This window comes from Mesoplodon bidens, assembly GCF_964165515.1.
Source record: "Mesoplodon bidens genome assembly, chromosome: 6".
NCBI classification, from domain to species: Eukaryota; Metazoa; Chordata; class Mammalia; order Artiodactyla; family Ziphiidae; genus Mesoplodon; species Mesoplodon bidens.
This window is the reverse complement of record NC_138162.1, coordinates 1,540,592-1,555,448: the sequence shown is the minus strand read 5'-3', so window position 1 is coordinate 1,555,448 and position 14,857 is coordinate 1,540,592. Positions and strand designations below refer to the sequence as shown.

Here is a 14,857-nt window from a genome sequence, read left to right as displayed (position 1 = left end):
CCGATGCTCCTTCGGCACCGAGGACCGTTAGGCTGTGGTCACAGCCTCCTGGGGAGACGCTCTGCCTGGGCCGGCGCACCGAGCGTCCCGGGGGAAGTTACACGACAGGCTGCACAGAGCCCAGGTGTGTGCGGGCGGCAGCCCTCTGCACCTGTAGGCTGCGGGGAGGGACGAGCAGCCGGGAGGCTGAGCAGAGTGAATGGCGGGGCGAGATGGGTGCAGCGCCCGCAGGGCCAGGTGGTGATGGACGGTCGGTGCCCCCAGGAGCTCCTGCCCCCCAAGACCTGTCACCTGGCACCCCCTGCCCTCCGTGGAGCCAAGCCACGCCTGGTCTCAAAACTGGGAGGCCACGTGGGCAATGCCTGTTGGGCCTGGTGCCTGCCCACATTCCACCCTCCTTTGTGGGTCCTCTCGATGGCAGACAATCGGGTCTCTGGATGGGAGAAGACACACCTCTGTGCCGTGTGGCGAGCATCGCCTGTGGGGGTCCAGTGGGTCCAGCATGGTCCCAGCAGCTGGCATCCCCTGAGCTCTTACTGTGTGCCAGGCACAGTGACCAGCACTGTCCAGACCCCACGATCCTTCCCAACCCCTGCAGGACGGGGCTGCTGAACCCTATTTACAGGTGGCAGAACCCAGGCTCAAACAGGGAAAGCCACTTGTACCCGGCACACAGCAGGGTGGGGGTGGGGATGGCCTAACTCAGAACCGGAGCCCTTGGCCAGCTCACTGCCCAGCACCCCCAGGAGGGTTCTAGCTCCCCCGGGAAAAGCTCTGATAGAAAGTTGAGACCTGAGCTCCCTGTATCCCCGCTCGCGGGAAGAAAGAAGATGCCTTCCCTGCAGGACCACTCTGGGGCCAGGAATCGCTCCCTCACTCCACCATTCACATCACATCACTATGAGGGTGGCCCTCCTGGCATGAGGCACCCGGCCGCAGACCCAGGGGACCCGCAGGGGGCTCGCAGCAGCGGCCTCCTGGGAACACTGAGCTTAGGCCTGGAACAGGCGGGGCCCACAGCAGCCCCTGCCCTGACACTGTTGCCAGCTCAGGGGTTCCCCAAGGACGCAGGCCTTGGGCTGCCGTAAACGAGGGTGGTGCCCCTACCCGCTGCACCACCCACCCTGCAGGGGCCAGCCGGCGGCCACGGCCAAGGCCGACAGCAAGGCCTTGCCCAGCCCCTGTGGTCATCGGGGGAGGGTGAGTGGGCCAAGCCGCCGCCGCTGTGCTCTGGGCACAGATGGTTCCATCCCCGCTGCCTCTTCCGCAGGAAAAACAAACCAGCTCGGGGCCAACAGTCCTTTTTTACCTCACGTTTATTTTCACGGCCTTTGCCTTTGCCTGAAGCCAGCGTCCTGGGGGCTGCGCTCTGCCAAGGGTCTGGCTGGCGTGGCCATGGCATTTTCCTGACCTTAGGGCAGCTCTCCGGATAGGCGCCAGGGTGCTCCCGGGGAAAGTAGCCCATTTCCTGCCCCCAGACTTGTCCCTGTCCCATTTGGTCACAGAAACTTTTCCAGGATTTGGAGTCTTCTGGCTGCATGGTCGGGGGGGGGGGAGGGGGGCTGAGGTTGAGAAGGGGAGCAGGACAGAACCAGTGAGACCCTGGGGCAGTCAGAGCCGAGGGGGTGGAGATGAGGCCACGTCACCGGTCAGGGCCACCAGGGCTCCCGGGAATTCGCAGGGGAGGAGGTGGCCTGGCACTGGGATACTGGACTCTGGTGGGTGGGCCCGGCCCGGCTGCTCTACCTGCATCCTTCCAAGTTTTCAGCCATCCCCATTTCACAGACAGCTGAGAAGGCCAAGGTGGGTCGGGGGGACCCTGCAACCCAAGGTCTCAGAAGTGAGAAACGGGGAGGGGGAGGGGGGCGTGCTCTCAGGATCCGTGGCTTCTGGGGCCAGGCCACGTACATGCCTAGGTAAATGCTTCTCCATCCTCCCACACGGGCGAATTCACATGGGGGACAGACTCGCTAAAGCAGCTAGAGGGGCATCCCCGGGGCCTGCACCCCACTGCCAGTTTGGAGAGGGGCTGGGGCACGCTGGGGCTGGACTGGAGGAGAGGCAGAGGACCACCAAGGGGGGAGAGGTCACTTGCCAAGCAAAGGCCGGAGGCCAGGCCTCCAACGGGGGCAAGAAACGGCGATGGCGAGGCCAGCAGGGCTGCACCGCCACGCAAACGGCCTCGCAAGCCCCAGAAGCCCCCAGAAGCCGTGCCGCGCCAGGCCCCTCCCCTGCACTCACCCTGGGGGATTGGGGGCACACCCTCCTGAGCCCTTTGCCAGCCGAACGCTCAAAGGCTCCGCCCCTTCCCCCGCCGCGGGCCGCTCCCCCGACCCCGGCTTTCTCCCCTCCCCCCACCAAGCGGACGGGGGAGGGACGGGCGGCTCGGCCTGCGCCCCCCTCCCCCTCGGGCGGCGGTGACATCACGGCCACGGCGGGAGGGGCGGCGCCGCGCACATCACTTCCTCGGCGCCTCCCGCCCGCGCGGACTGACGGACGACTGGCGGGCGGTGGACCGCGGAGAGCGGACCGCGGACCGGCGCGGGGCGGCGCGAGGCGGCGCGAGCGTGGGGTGCGCGGCCCCCGGCCCTCGGCGCCCCCGGCGCCATGGCGGGTCCGGCCCCGCCCGCCGCTGACGAGCTGCTCGGCCCTGCCAGGCGCCTCTACTCCAGGTGGGCAGGGCAGGGCAGGGCAGGCGGTGGGGCCGCGCGGGGCCGCGCGGGGACCGGAGAGCTGCGGCCGCTGGAGGCGGGATTGGCCGGCCTGGAACAAAGGCGGCGGCGAGCGCGCAACGTGGCGGGGACGCCCCTCCCAGCGGGGCCGGCGGCGGTTGGGGGCGCGGGGTGGGGAGGAGGGGGCCGGGGGCGCTGGGCCTCCCACGGCCCACGCCCTCGAGAACCGGGGCACTAGCGGGTGGGCAGCGTGGGCTGCTGGGATGGGCTGCCGCCTGCCGTATCGACCCTTCGCAAACGGTGTCCGGGGTTTGGGAGACTGGCAGCTTCTACAGCCCTGCTCTCCTGGCAGCTGGGCCCTGTGGCACAGCAGGCGTGTGGTGGGAGCTCCAGGAGCTTCCCTCCCAAGCCTGGCACCACCTCCCCACTGCCGTGGCCTGAGTACTCTGTGGGCAGGGGGACACGGTATGGCTGAAGAGACCAGGATGTGTCACGGGTGGGGCCCTGCCCACCAGGTGCCTGTGGTGCAGCGGATTGTGGCTGGCGTGGGGCTGCAGAGCCAGCCAGCTAGGTGGGTGGGTGGGCGCCTGCCTGAAGAGGCATCTGCCTCGGGCAGGTTCATGAGTGATGCCAGCGGTCTGAGCTCTGTGCCCCACGCCCATCAGGGATGACAGGGTGGCCCTGGCCAGGGCCGCGTGCCTGGTTGGTGACTCCAGGCTTGTCGAGGGTGTGCCACAAGGTGATGCCCTGGGCCTGGCCCAGGCGAGCATGGGCACTGGCGTGCAGGTGTCCGGCAGAGCGGGGCAGGTGTGAGTGCTGGGCCGGGGATGCTTACTGACTGCAGCTCCTGGAGGCGGGCCGGCTCCCCACAGTGGGGACAGGCCGCCGACTTGGAGGGACATCATCCTGGCTCCCCCCAGCCATCCTTAAGACCTGGGGGCTGCTGAGCGTTCAGGGGGCCTAGCCTGGCCTGCGAGGATTCTCCAGCCTGGCCAGCAGCCCAGCAGCCGCAAACCTCTGTGCTGGGTGCCCCCCCTCCCCCGATGTGCAGAATGAGGCTCTGGGGCCCCTCCCACCTTGGTCTGGTCTGTGCTGCTGGCCAGAGACACAGCCCCCATTGTGTGGTCTCGGGATGGAGCGCTGGGCCCCCGGCCTGGCTCCTGGGCCCCACGCAGGGGGAGGGGCGTGTGAGTGGGTTTGTTGGCAGCTGACGCTGGAGGCCTGTCCTAGAGGACCCTCTCCATGGCCCCACCCTTGGGATGGAGAGCTGTGCGGGGCTGCATTTGCCCCAGGGTCGTTTCTCCGATAGAGAGGGGGTATTTTGGAAGAATGACACGTGTTGATCTGGCAGCCACCGTGTGTGTGTGTGTGTGTGTGTGTGTGTGTGTGTGTGTGTGTGTGTGTGTGTGTGTGTGTGTGTGTGTGTGTGTGTGTGTGTGTGTGTGTGTGTGTGTGTGTGTGTGTGTGTGTGTGTGTGTGTGTGTGTGTGTGTGTGTGTGTGTGTGTGTGTGTGCACGCTATGGTAGAGGGGGTCCAGGGGCGCTTTAGCCCTGGGAGACCCTGCGCAGCCAAGCCTGGGGTCCACATTGTGCTAGTCTCCCCATAGGCTTGACCTGGCAGCCTGGGGTGTGGGCTGGCACCAGGGCCCAGCGGGGACACACCAGACAGGACCATGGCCTGGGGGAGCCATCCCCGGGCAGGGGCACTGCTCAGAGCGAACGCTGGGAGGGGCCCCGAGCCTGGCCTGGATTCCTTGCAAGCTGAGCCGTGAGTGGAGATTGAAGGGGCAAGCCTGGCAGAGATTTGGGGGGCGCGGCCACAAGCCTGCTTCAGAGCCGTGAAGAGGCCCGTGAGGGCTTGGAGCCGCGCGTGTAGCGGTGGCTGGGTGTGTGCGGGCCCCTTCCTGGTCGGAGCTGGCTTTCAGAGGCTGCCGAGACGCCCTCAAAAGGTCACCTGTCCCCTCAGAGCCTGTGTGTCCGGGGAAGACCACCTGTGGCGTGGGAGCGGGGGGGTGCAGGCAGCCCGGCATGTGGATGCCCCGCAGACAGGTTCCCCTTGGTCTGAGCACCCCAGGGGTGGCTGTTCTGGGAGAACCCTGTTGTGTGGGGGGCCAGGCCAGGTCCCCTCTGCCGTGGCCCCGCCTGGTGGCTCCCCTTCCACACACCCACACCGCTGCCTGGCGAGGTGAGTTCAGTTCTTACAAAGCGGGTTCTGGGCGGAACTGGGCTTAAGAAGCACATGGAGAAGGGCCTGAGCGTGAGTGTGCTCATGAGCCCGCCATGTCCCCAGATGGGGCCCTGGGGAGGGCACCGGGTCAGGGAGGCAGGAGTGGGCGGGGTCTCGTGGGGTGGGAGACGGTCCGCTGCGCCTGGGCCTGCTTCCCCAGAGCAGGGGTTTGGGAGGGGGTGCCGAGGGGCCCCGGGGGGAGGATGGGCAGGTGGCCGAGAAGCCCCCGAAAGTGGAGAAGCCACAGGTCGTCCTCTCCTGGCCTTCTGGCTCCCTTAAGGCCAGCAGCTGAGTGCTCCTGCTGGGGGCCGGGAGGGCAGAGCTGAGGTGGCGACCACCCCGCTGTGGGGCGGCTCTTTAGAGGCGTGCCCCATCAGCGGGCACCCGGACGGGGATCCCACGCCCCGTGGCCATGCCATCGGCCCTCCCCCAGGGCTCCCTAGAAGCGTGCCCCGCGGCGCTTTCTAAAGCTGGTGGTGGCCGTGCTCGTCTCCAGTGGTTCCTGCTTCTCCCAGGCTGCCTGTCCCGTGATGCTCCTAGATCCCCCGCCCAGACTGAAGGGGCGTCAGTGTGGCTTCACTCTGGGGACGGCAGGACGGGGGGTGAGCAGGGGCCCTGGAGCGTCTGCCCAGAGGCCCAGTGTGGGTGACAGGCCTGGACAAGGACACTGACATTTAGCAGAGAGTGGGGCTGATGGGGACGCAGCCCCTGGCCAGTGAGCCTTGGTGGTGGGAGCCAGGGGCCAGGCTTGGAGACCAGCCTCGGTGGTCTGGTGGGCACCAGAGGACGGCGTGCCATCTGGGGAGACAGGCAGGTGGGGCAGGAGTGCTGATGGACAGCCCGTGGGGGCAGAGAGCAGGGCAGTAGGGGCCAGGCGGGGCCGGGCTGATGGCTGCTCCCGGAATGATGTCTCAGGTGCCGCAGACAGGTTGGAGGGGTATGGGGCTGACGTGGTGACCAGAGAAGTAAGGCCGGCCACCGGGCAGTCAATAATCACTTCATTAACTGGTAAGCCAGTGGGCAGGTGGCGGGAGCTTGGCAGACACTACCCTGCCTCCTGGCCACTGCGGTCTGGCTGCTGGGAAGGCTGACCCTGGTCAGTCACTTTCAAGGAGAGATGTGCTGGGCCGTCGTGGTGTTGGATGGCAGATCTCACGGGTGGACGAGGCCTGGCTGGGGCAGGCAGGCTCACCCCTGAGGCCCCTGAGGCGGTGGGCCGGGTCTCTCCCCAGGAGGTGGAGGACTGTAGATTAACAATTAAGCATCTGACTTCCCTGATGGCGCAGTGGTTGGGAATCCGCCTGCCAATGCAGGAGACACGGGTTCGAGCTCTGGTCCGGGAAGATCCCACGTGCCGCGGAGCAACTAAGCCCGTGCGCCACAACTACTGAGCCTGCGCTCTAGAGCCCGCGAGCCACAACTACTGAAGCCCGCGCGCCTAGAGCCGGTGCTCCACAACAGGAGAAGCCACCGCAATGAGAAGCACGCTCACCGCAAGAAGAGTAGCTCCTGCTCTCTGCAATTAGAGAAAGCCCATGTGCAGCAACGAAGACCCAACGCAGCCAATAAAAAAAAAATTAATCAAATTAAAAAAAAAATTAAGCATCTATTTAGCCCAGGTGGCAAATCCCAGGTGGAAGGCTGCCCCCTCTCCCAGAGTTTGAGTGGTGAGGCGGGTGAAGGGGGAGCTAAGACCACAGCCCCTGGGCCCTGAGAGCCCCGGCCAGTCCGGCCCAGAGCCCCAGGGAGCCCCATCTCGTGCCCTGACAATAGGGCTCTTGTCAGGCCCTTGGGTGGACAGGCCTCTGCAGTCCTGCAGCATGGGGGCGTGGGCAGTGGGCAGGAAGGCCAGCTCGGGAGACCGATACTGAAGCAGGTGACCTAGGGTTGCTGCCAGTGTGGAGAGACAGGCTCCAGAATCTTCACTGAACAAGGAAGTGAGCCTGGCCAGTGTAGGCAGGTCTCACGGAGGAGAGGAGAGGATGGCCTGTAGTGCGGGTGTTGGGGGGCTGCCCCGGGGGGTGGAGGGGCCTGGGGTTAATGTGACAGTGCAGAGTTTGAGGGTTCAGCTTGTTGACAGGAGCTGCACAAGGGGGAGATGGTCCAGGCCCTGCCCTGCCCCCCTCAGCTGAGCTTCCGCAGAGGGTGGACAGAGGCCTCCGGGCAGGGAGGAGAACGCCCTGGCCTGGACACCCTGGGGACCAGGGCCTGGTGTGGGCGGGTGGGCAGCCTGGGACCTCATTCTCCCACCTCTGCATCCACCCATCCAGCCCCTTCCAGGTCTCGGCCCTCCCAGACCCCGCAGAGTGGCAACGCCTGCTGGGCCTCCTGAGCTGATGCTGACCCCCGGGTCCTGTATCCTGGGCAGCCTTTGCCCTGGACCTCCACACCCTCCTACTCATCCTCGGGTTCCCGCCTCTGCTCAGACCCCAGGATGGTCTTGGGGAGCTGGGCCCACCCTGGGTCTGTAGTTCCCTCTGACCCCAGAGCTGCATTTCCCTTCCTGTCCCAGGGTTCCCAGCTGCTCAGCTTAGCTGAGCCCCCTCCCACCCAAGGCCCATTGCTGAGACGGGCAAGTGGCCTGGCAGGAGGGGCCGCCTACGAGTGGGGCAGAGAGAGCCTCTGTGAGCCCCGTGGGAACCCAGGGGCTCCTGGGATGGAGCAGCACCTTAGGGTGGGCTGCTGGGGGGGGAGGGGCCTTGGGCTTCTCACCACTGCTCTGCCCTGACCGAGCCCCGTGACCCCCTCTCCCTAGCTGGATGTTGGCACCAACCCCCGCTACTCCAGAGGCTTCTCCCTTTGCCCGGAGATGGCCACTCCCGCCTCATCAGCCGTGGTGGCTGGAGGAGCTGGGAGCCGGGCTGAGAAGGTAGCCAGGGGGCTGGTGGTTTCAGGAAAGGAACTGGGGGTTGTGTCTGTTCCTCCCAAGACGGCTGGCCCCAGGCCCCTCTAGGACTGCACCTGGGTTAGACCTGGGGCCTGGAGCTCCTTGACGGTCAGGTGCTGGTAACCCCAACAGTGCCCCAGAGGGTCGGGGGACTAACAGGGTATCTGGACTCTGTGCTCACCTGTTGACCCTGCTGCGTGCCGGGCGCTGGGCACCATGTGCCAGGCTGGGTGTTGGGGAACAGGCCTCCAGGAGGACGGGGCGGAGCCAAGTGCAGACCCTGCTGAACCCCAGCTCTCCAGGTGGGGGCCAGACTCGCCGTGTCCCTCCTTCCTTCTCTCACAGACGTTTTCCTGGCGCCAACTAGGTGCCTGGTGCTCCTTTGTGCCGCGTGATGGGGTTCTGGCCCCGAACCGGCCACAGGGCCAGAGTGGGCCGAGAGTCTGGGTGAGAGCTGTGCGCCTGCGCCCGAGGGGAGCGCGTGGACAGGTCCCCTCCAGGCGCCCGCCAGCCCGCCCTGCTGACCGTGCTGATCCCCGGCTCTGAGCCGCCCTTGATCCCCTGATCCACTGCGGGCCCTGGGAGGCCCTGGGCCACCTGCCAGAGGGCCGGGGGTCTCCTGGAGCCGAGGCCGCCAGAGCCTCAGCCCACCAATCTGGGGTGGGGGATGCAGGGGACCCTGAGGCCGGTGCACCCCCAGGACCAGCAGCCGAGGTGGGGCGAGGGCTGGCTGGCCAGGGGGGAGGCCCGGAGCTCCACCATGCCGGCTCCTGCCACAGAGGGCCCGCCTGCGGCCCTGAGCTTGGCTGAGAAGGCCGTGTGCAAAGTGGTGTACGGCGCCCCCCGCCCCCGCCCGCTGCTGCTGCCCGTGGGCCTGGAGCTGTGGCTGTACGTGCAGAAGATGCGCAACCTGCAGAGGAAGAGGTGCGGCGGCAGATGGGTGCTAAGCTGGAGGTCACCATGCAGTTGGAGGTTCTTGGGACAAGGAAGGGGGTGGGGCTCTTGACCTGGGACACCCCGCCTGGTGCCTCCCCAGGTGGCCTCCCCACGAGCAGGCCTGGTTAGCTTCCCAGTCTGCAGTTCCAGGAGACTGCGTTGGACACCCCAACATTGCACCCCTGCCCCCTTGACTTCTAGGCCCAGGGCCCTTCCCAAGCCAGAAACCTCTGCTCTGAGCCACTGATGCCACATCTCTGGGCAGGGAGGTGGGCGGGGGGAGGCCACGCCTGCGATCAGATCTGCCAGAGCCAGTGGGGCTCCAAAAACACCTGCGTTTCAGACCGAGTCCCCGGGAGGAGAGGGCAGCTAGCCGTGTAGTGAGCAGCTGGGCAGGGGCAAGCAGGCCTTAATTAAGGAGCTCCGTGCACGGCCCTGGCGGAGTGGGGCTGCCCGTGGGCTCCCGCGACGTGGCATCCGGAGGACCCTTCCCAGAGCTCTTGGCGAGGTGGCTGCTGAGGACTGGGCGTGTCGTGGGCGGGAGGTGAAAGGGTCTGGCGTCCTGGTCTCGAGGCCATGTCCCTGACCCCGGCTCTCAGAGGCCACAGGGCTCTGCTTGAGTCTGGGGGTGGGGGAGATGGCGGGGTCCTCTGGTGCGGGCCCTGCATCCTCCAGGGGGGGCGGAGCCCACTTCCCCAGGAGGAGTGGCCCTGATGCTGGGGAGTCGTGACTGGACAAGGGGCATGGTGAAGGTGCCGACGGAAGGCGCTGAGCCTGTGGGGCGCGGGGCGCTGGGCTCAGCTTCTCCAGGGACTCGCCAGCCGCACCCCAGCCTGTTCTTGAGGTGTAGCTCTCATTGTAAATAGAAGTGCCCTGTTGTCTTGATAACGCAGGAGCAGAGTGAATGGGGTGTTGTGGTTTCTATCAAAGGGGCAGTTTGGATAAAACGGTTGAGGGACTTCCCTGGTGGCGCAGTGGTTAGGAATCCGCCTGCCGATGCAGGGGACACAGGTTTGAGCCCTGGTCCGGGAAGATCCCACGTGCTGCGGAGCAACTAAGCCCGTGCGCCACAACTACTGAACTTGTGCTCTAGAGCCCGCGAGCCACAACTACTGAAGCCCGCGAGCCACGACTACTGAAACCCGTGAGCCACAACTACTGAGCCTGCACGCCTAGAGCCCATGCTCTGCAGCAAGAGAAGCCACCACAATGAGAAGCCTGCGTGCTGCAACTTGAGAAAGCCTGCACGCAGCAACGAAGACCCAATGCAGCCAAAAATAAATAAATACATAAATTTATTTTTTTAAAAAGAGAAGAAACGGTTGAGAAGCACTACCCTAAACAACTTTATTTTTTAAGGAAACGCGTTGGTTCCCCCCCTCCAATAACTCCTGATCATTGCACACTTCTGACAATGAAGCAGGGTCGAGTGTGTGGGGTGCAGCTGGCTGGCTGGTGTGCACGTTTTGTTGTAAATTACTCTCTGTAGATTTTCCACGAACTCTGATGACATCCAAAAGCAATGGGAGTGAGAGGAGGATACGGGGCGGCCTGTGGCGGCCCGGAGCCGGCTCCCGCCTTCCCCGGGCTGCTGTGCGCCTGCTGTGCGGCCTCAGTGGGGTGCGGGGTGGCAGGGGCCGCTTGCCTCGGTGGGGGCCCTCTCCCTGGCTTTTTCTGCACCTGTGCCCCCAGCCCCCCTCGGGCCCCAGCTCAGGACATTGACTCAGATGCAGCCACGCCCCACCAGAAAATGGGAGGTGAGGACAGGTGACGGCCGAGTCCCCAGCCCCCACTCCCCCCCGCCGAGAGCTTGGAGGGTGGGGGCCCTGCTCCAGGATGCAGGACCCGGGAGGGGCTGGGATCGGGTCCTGCCTGTGTGGCCCTGACCACCTGGCTGACCCTGTGAGCCTCCGTCATCCTCAGCGGGGATCAGGGCCTGCCCCAGGCCACCGTAGCCACTCTGGCAGGTAGCGCCTGGCCCAGGGGCGGCCCATCGCCCCAGCGGCTGGGACTGGGGGAGGGAGGTAGTGTTTGCAGGCCGCCTCTGGGCCAGGGTCTGGCTGCAGTTGCAGATTCATGCTTTCGCCGGCGCCGGGTGCCCTGGGGGTGGGGAAGGGGAGCCGTGAGGCTGTGGCACAGGTGAGCCGCGCCGTGTGCCAACCTGGGCATTCATCCAAAGAGAGGTTGACGCCCACGCCCCCGGGCACCGCACTGGCCACAGCCGTCCGAGGGGCCCTGCGGTCCGAGTGGTGACGTGCAGGGGCGTGAGGGGCAGGCTGAGACCCCTCCTCTCCGCCCAGGATGGAGCGTGGGGGGCAGGCCGAGACCCCTGACCCCTCCTCTTTGGCCAGGATGGAAGCCTCGTGCCTGGAGCTGGCCCTGGAGGGTGAGCGGCTGTGCAAGGCTGGCGACTTCAAGGCAGGCGTGGCCTTCTTTGAGGCCGCTGTGCAGGTGGGCACCGAGGACCTGAAGACGCTGAGTGCCATCTACAGCCAGCTGGGCAACGCCTACTTCTACCTGAAGGAGTATGCCCGGGCTCTGGAGTACCACAAGCATGACCTGTTGCTGGCTCGGTGAGCCGGGCTGCCCCACCTGCCCTGTGCAGAGTCGTCCCGCCCCTGGCCCCCCCACCCCGCCCCGCTCTCACCACGAACCCACCAACGTCCTCCTGCTGGCCCCACCCACTCAGCCCCACCTGACCGGCCCTGACCCCCCCCCACCTTTTCCCAGTGTCTCTGTGCTCCTTGGGCCTCCAGAACTTCCCCTCCCTGGAACACCCTCCCCTTGCGTGTTCCCTGCCCCCTCTTTTGCTCCTTCAGGCCTGCAGGAGCCCCCCCACCCCATCAGCCCCCAGATATCCCAGGTGGGGGCGGAGCTTCCGACCACCCTGCCCACAGGCCCTTCCCCTCCAGCTGGTGAGCCCTGGTTTCAGCATCTAGCCAGTGTGTGGTGCCGGCAGGCACGCAGCAAATACACGCTGCATGGTTAATTGCCTCTGCCAGGCCCCCAACTCTCCTGCCTCCAAGCCGGTCTTCGCAAGTCCTTCCCGCAGACTGGCCTAGCAGAGAAGTGGTCCTGAGCTGGGCCCACCCGCCGCGGGACCCCGGCCCAGCGTCATCCCCGTGTCCGGGGGCTCCCGGTCCTCCCAGGCCCTTGCCACTGTCACCAGGGCTCCCTGCTGGGTTCAGGGTCCCGCCCGTCCTTGGTCCAGCCCCTCCCTTTTTCCTGCCCTCCAGGACCATCGGTGACCGCATGGGGGAGGCCAAGGCCAGTGGGAACCTGGGCAACACACTCAAGGTGCTGGGCCGCTTTGATGAGGCCATTGTCTGCTGCCAGCGGCACCTGGACATCGCCCAGGAGCAGGGGGACAAGGTGGGCGGCAGCCCCTGCCCTGTGGCCCTGTCTGGGTCTAGGATCGGAGCCGCAGGTGACACCACTCACAGCCCCATGTGCTCCCCCCGTGGGACGACGGTCCCCTTCAGAAATGAGGGCACTTTGGCTCGCACCGACGCTGTGGGGCTGAGGCCGGGGCTCCCATCTTCCATGTCAGCTCCCCTCTCCCCGACCTCCCCCCTGAAGCCACCAACACCCCCAGTCGCTCCTGGGGCCAGAGGGAGATGGGGGTGGGGGCCGGCTCTGGAAGGACCCTGGCTGGAGAAGCAGCATCGTTCGAGCAACGGTGGGTCCGGCTCTGCTGGACCCTTGACGGCCCTGCTCTGTGTCCTCCCCCCGTGGCCCTGTGGGATAAGCATCCCTGCCCCTGTATGGACGAGGAAACTGCGGCTGAGAGGTGACTGACTCGCCCCAGGCCACCTTCGGAGGTGGTTGAGCAGAGGCAGAGAGAGCCCTGACCCTTGGGTGTCAGGGGTGACCGGGAGGGGTGGGGACAGGTCTCTCCCTCCCCGTGACCCCTACCTTAGTGTCTAGACTTGGTGCCGCCACCCCCCAGGCCCTTGCCTTCAGGGCCTGAGGGACAGCGGGGACCGTGGACCAGACGATGGGAACACCAGCTCTGTGCGCACAGGGCCTGAGCGGCCGGCTCCTCGGGGGCTGTGGCCTTGGAGACGCCCCCCGCTACCCCCACCAACCTCAGTGTCACCCGCAGGTCGGGGAGGCGAGGGCGCTTTACAACATTGGCAACGTGTACCACGCCAAGGGCAAGCAGCTGTCCTGGAACACAGCACAGGACCCTGGGCACCTGCCGCCTGCCGTCCGCGAGACGCTGCGCCGGGCCTCCGAGTTCTACGAGTGAGCAGGCGGGATTGTCCCCGCGCTCCACACACGCGGGGACCTGGGTGGGCTCCCTCCTCACGCCCACCTGCCCCGTCCTCGGCCTGGCCGGCACAGGCTGCACCTGAAAACCAGAGTCGGGGGCGGGGCGGAGGCTGACCCGGGCCTTGGTGCTCAGACCGTGCAGAGCCGCCCTCATCTGGGGGCACGACCCTGGGAGGGGCTGTGTGGAGGCCACCCGCTCAGCATCTTCTAGCCTGGGTGGGTGGGTCGCTGGGAGGGACACAGCTCAGAGAGGCTCGGCCCCCAGGAGGAACCTGTCCCTGGTGAAGGAGCTGGGCGACCGGGCAGCCCAAGGCAGGGCCTGTGGCAACCTGGGCAACACCCACTACCTGCTGGGGAGCTTCATGGAGGCCACGACCTTCCACAAGGAGGTGAGCGGGTGGCAGCGACGGGGTGGCCCCGACGTAGGGTCGGAGCCAGGCGGCCGGGGCACCCCACCAGCCCCCTCGCTTCGTCTGGGCTTGGTCCCGGGGCTCCCAGGGCTGCCCCTCTGGGCACACGGACATCAGGCTGGCCGTGCTGGGCGGGGGCGGGGTGGGCAGCACCTGCCATCTGCATCGGATCCCGGGCTGCTCCGTGATCACCTGGGCCTTGTGTCCGTGTCCTCAGCGCCTGGCCATTGCTAAGGAATTTGGAGACAAGGCGGCAGAGAGGAGGGCCTACAGCAACCTGGGGAACGCCCACATCTTCCTGGGGCGCTTCGACGTGGCCGCCGAGTACTACAAGTAGGCAGCGCCCCTCCCACCCCCACCGCCCAGCCAGGGAGAGGGTGGGCCCTAGGAGGGTGAAGGAGCCTGGACCCCAGGCCAAGGAGGCGCCCACCTCAAGCTCTGCTCTCCCAGCCTCCCCAGGGGCCATGCGGGGGGTTCCATGCCACCCTGGAAGGGCGACCGATGGAGCCCAGAGAGACCCCCAGTGGGGTCCTGGGGCTGGAGACCTCGGGGCCAAAGGGCTGCTTCCCCACCGCCCCCCACGTAGCCCTTGGTAAGGGGCGTTGGGGGAGCATGAGCTGTGCCCTAACCCCTGTGGAGGGGAATACTGGAATCTTCCTTCCTGGGGGTGACCCCCCGCCCCCACAGGAAGACTCTGCAGCTGTCCCGGCAGCTCAAGGACCAGGCGGTGGAGGCGCAGGCCTGCTACAGCCTGGGCAACACGTACACGCTGCTGCAGGACTACGAGCGCGCCGCCGAGTACCACCTGCGGCACCTGCTCATCGCCCAGGAGCTGGCCGACAGGTGCGTGCGGCAGGGACGCGTGCTGCCCAGGCCCACACCAGGGGCCCCCGCTCGCCCCTTCAGGCCCCTGGGCTGAGTAACAAGCTGATGACAGCGGCCTAGACTCGCCGGCCTGGGTCTGAGGCCCTGCTCTGCCACTGACCACCAAGGGACCCTGCTCAAGGCGGCCCCGCCTGGGCCCAGCCTCCTCCATCAGCTGGCCACGCCGCCCACTGAGTGGGACTGGGTGAGACCAGTGGACGCTGGGCCGGCTGCTCGCAGTGACCCCTGGCGCACGCTGGTTGGGGGGCTGTGCCCCAGTGCCCGCCCCGTTGCCCCCTTGAACACCCCCATGCCCCCCTCTCTCCACATCCGTGTAAACGGCAGTCTCTACAGAGAGGCAGACTGCCTGACCGAAGACCCCTAAACACACAGCCATGCACGCAGGTCTGGGGGCGGCAGAGGCAGCAAGAGGGTTCAGAGCTGCAGGCCAGGGCCCCTCATGGGTGGTGGAGAGGAGGGGTCTTCTAGAAAGCTGCTGTGCCGGGAGGCTTAAAGTGGCCTGCAGTTTTTCTTTTGGGTGGTGATGTTTTGGAACGAGATAGAGGCGATGGCCATAGATGGTAAAC

At 66.5% G+C, this 14,857-nt stretch overlaps 1 protein-coding gene across 3 annotated transcripts in view; it reads left to right on the top strand.

Annotated features, from left to right (window-relative positions):
• Nucleotides 1–2,384: 2,384 nt before the first annotated feature.
• GPSM1 (G protein signaling modulator 1) overlaps nt 2,385–14,857 on the top strand; it is a 30,262-nt gene continuing 17,789 nt past the window's right edge. The window contains exons 1-7 of one of the 3 annotated variants that reach the window (XM_081236267.1): nt 2,385–2,672; nt 11,022–11,294; nt 11,958–12,093; nt 12,827–12,969; nt 13,262–13,385; nt 13,624–13,739; nt 14,094–14,249. In XM_081236267.1, coding sequence (XP_081092393.1) covers nt 2,608–2,672; nt 11,022–11,294; nt 11,958–12,093; nt 12,827–12,969; nt 13,262–13,385; nt 13,624–13,739; nt 14,094–14,249 — 1,013 coding nt within the window. In that variant the 5' untranslated portion in view covers nt 2,385–2,607. The remainder of the gene's footprint in view (nt 2,673–11,021; nt 11,295–11,957; nt 12,094–12,826; nt 12,970–13,261; nt 13,386–13,623; nt 13,740–14,093; nt 14,250–14,857) is intronic. The other 2 variants (XM_081236266.1, XM_081236268.1) reach the window with 2 other exon arrangements.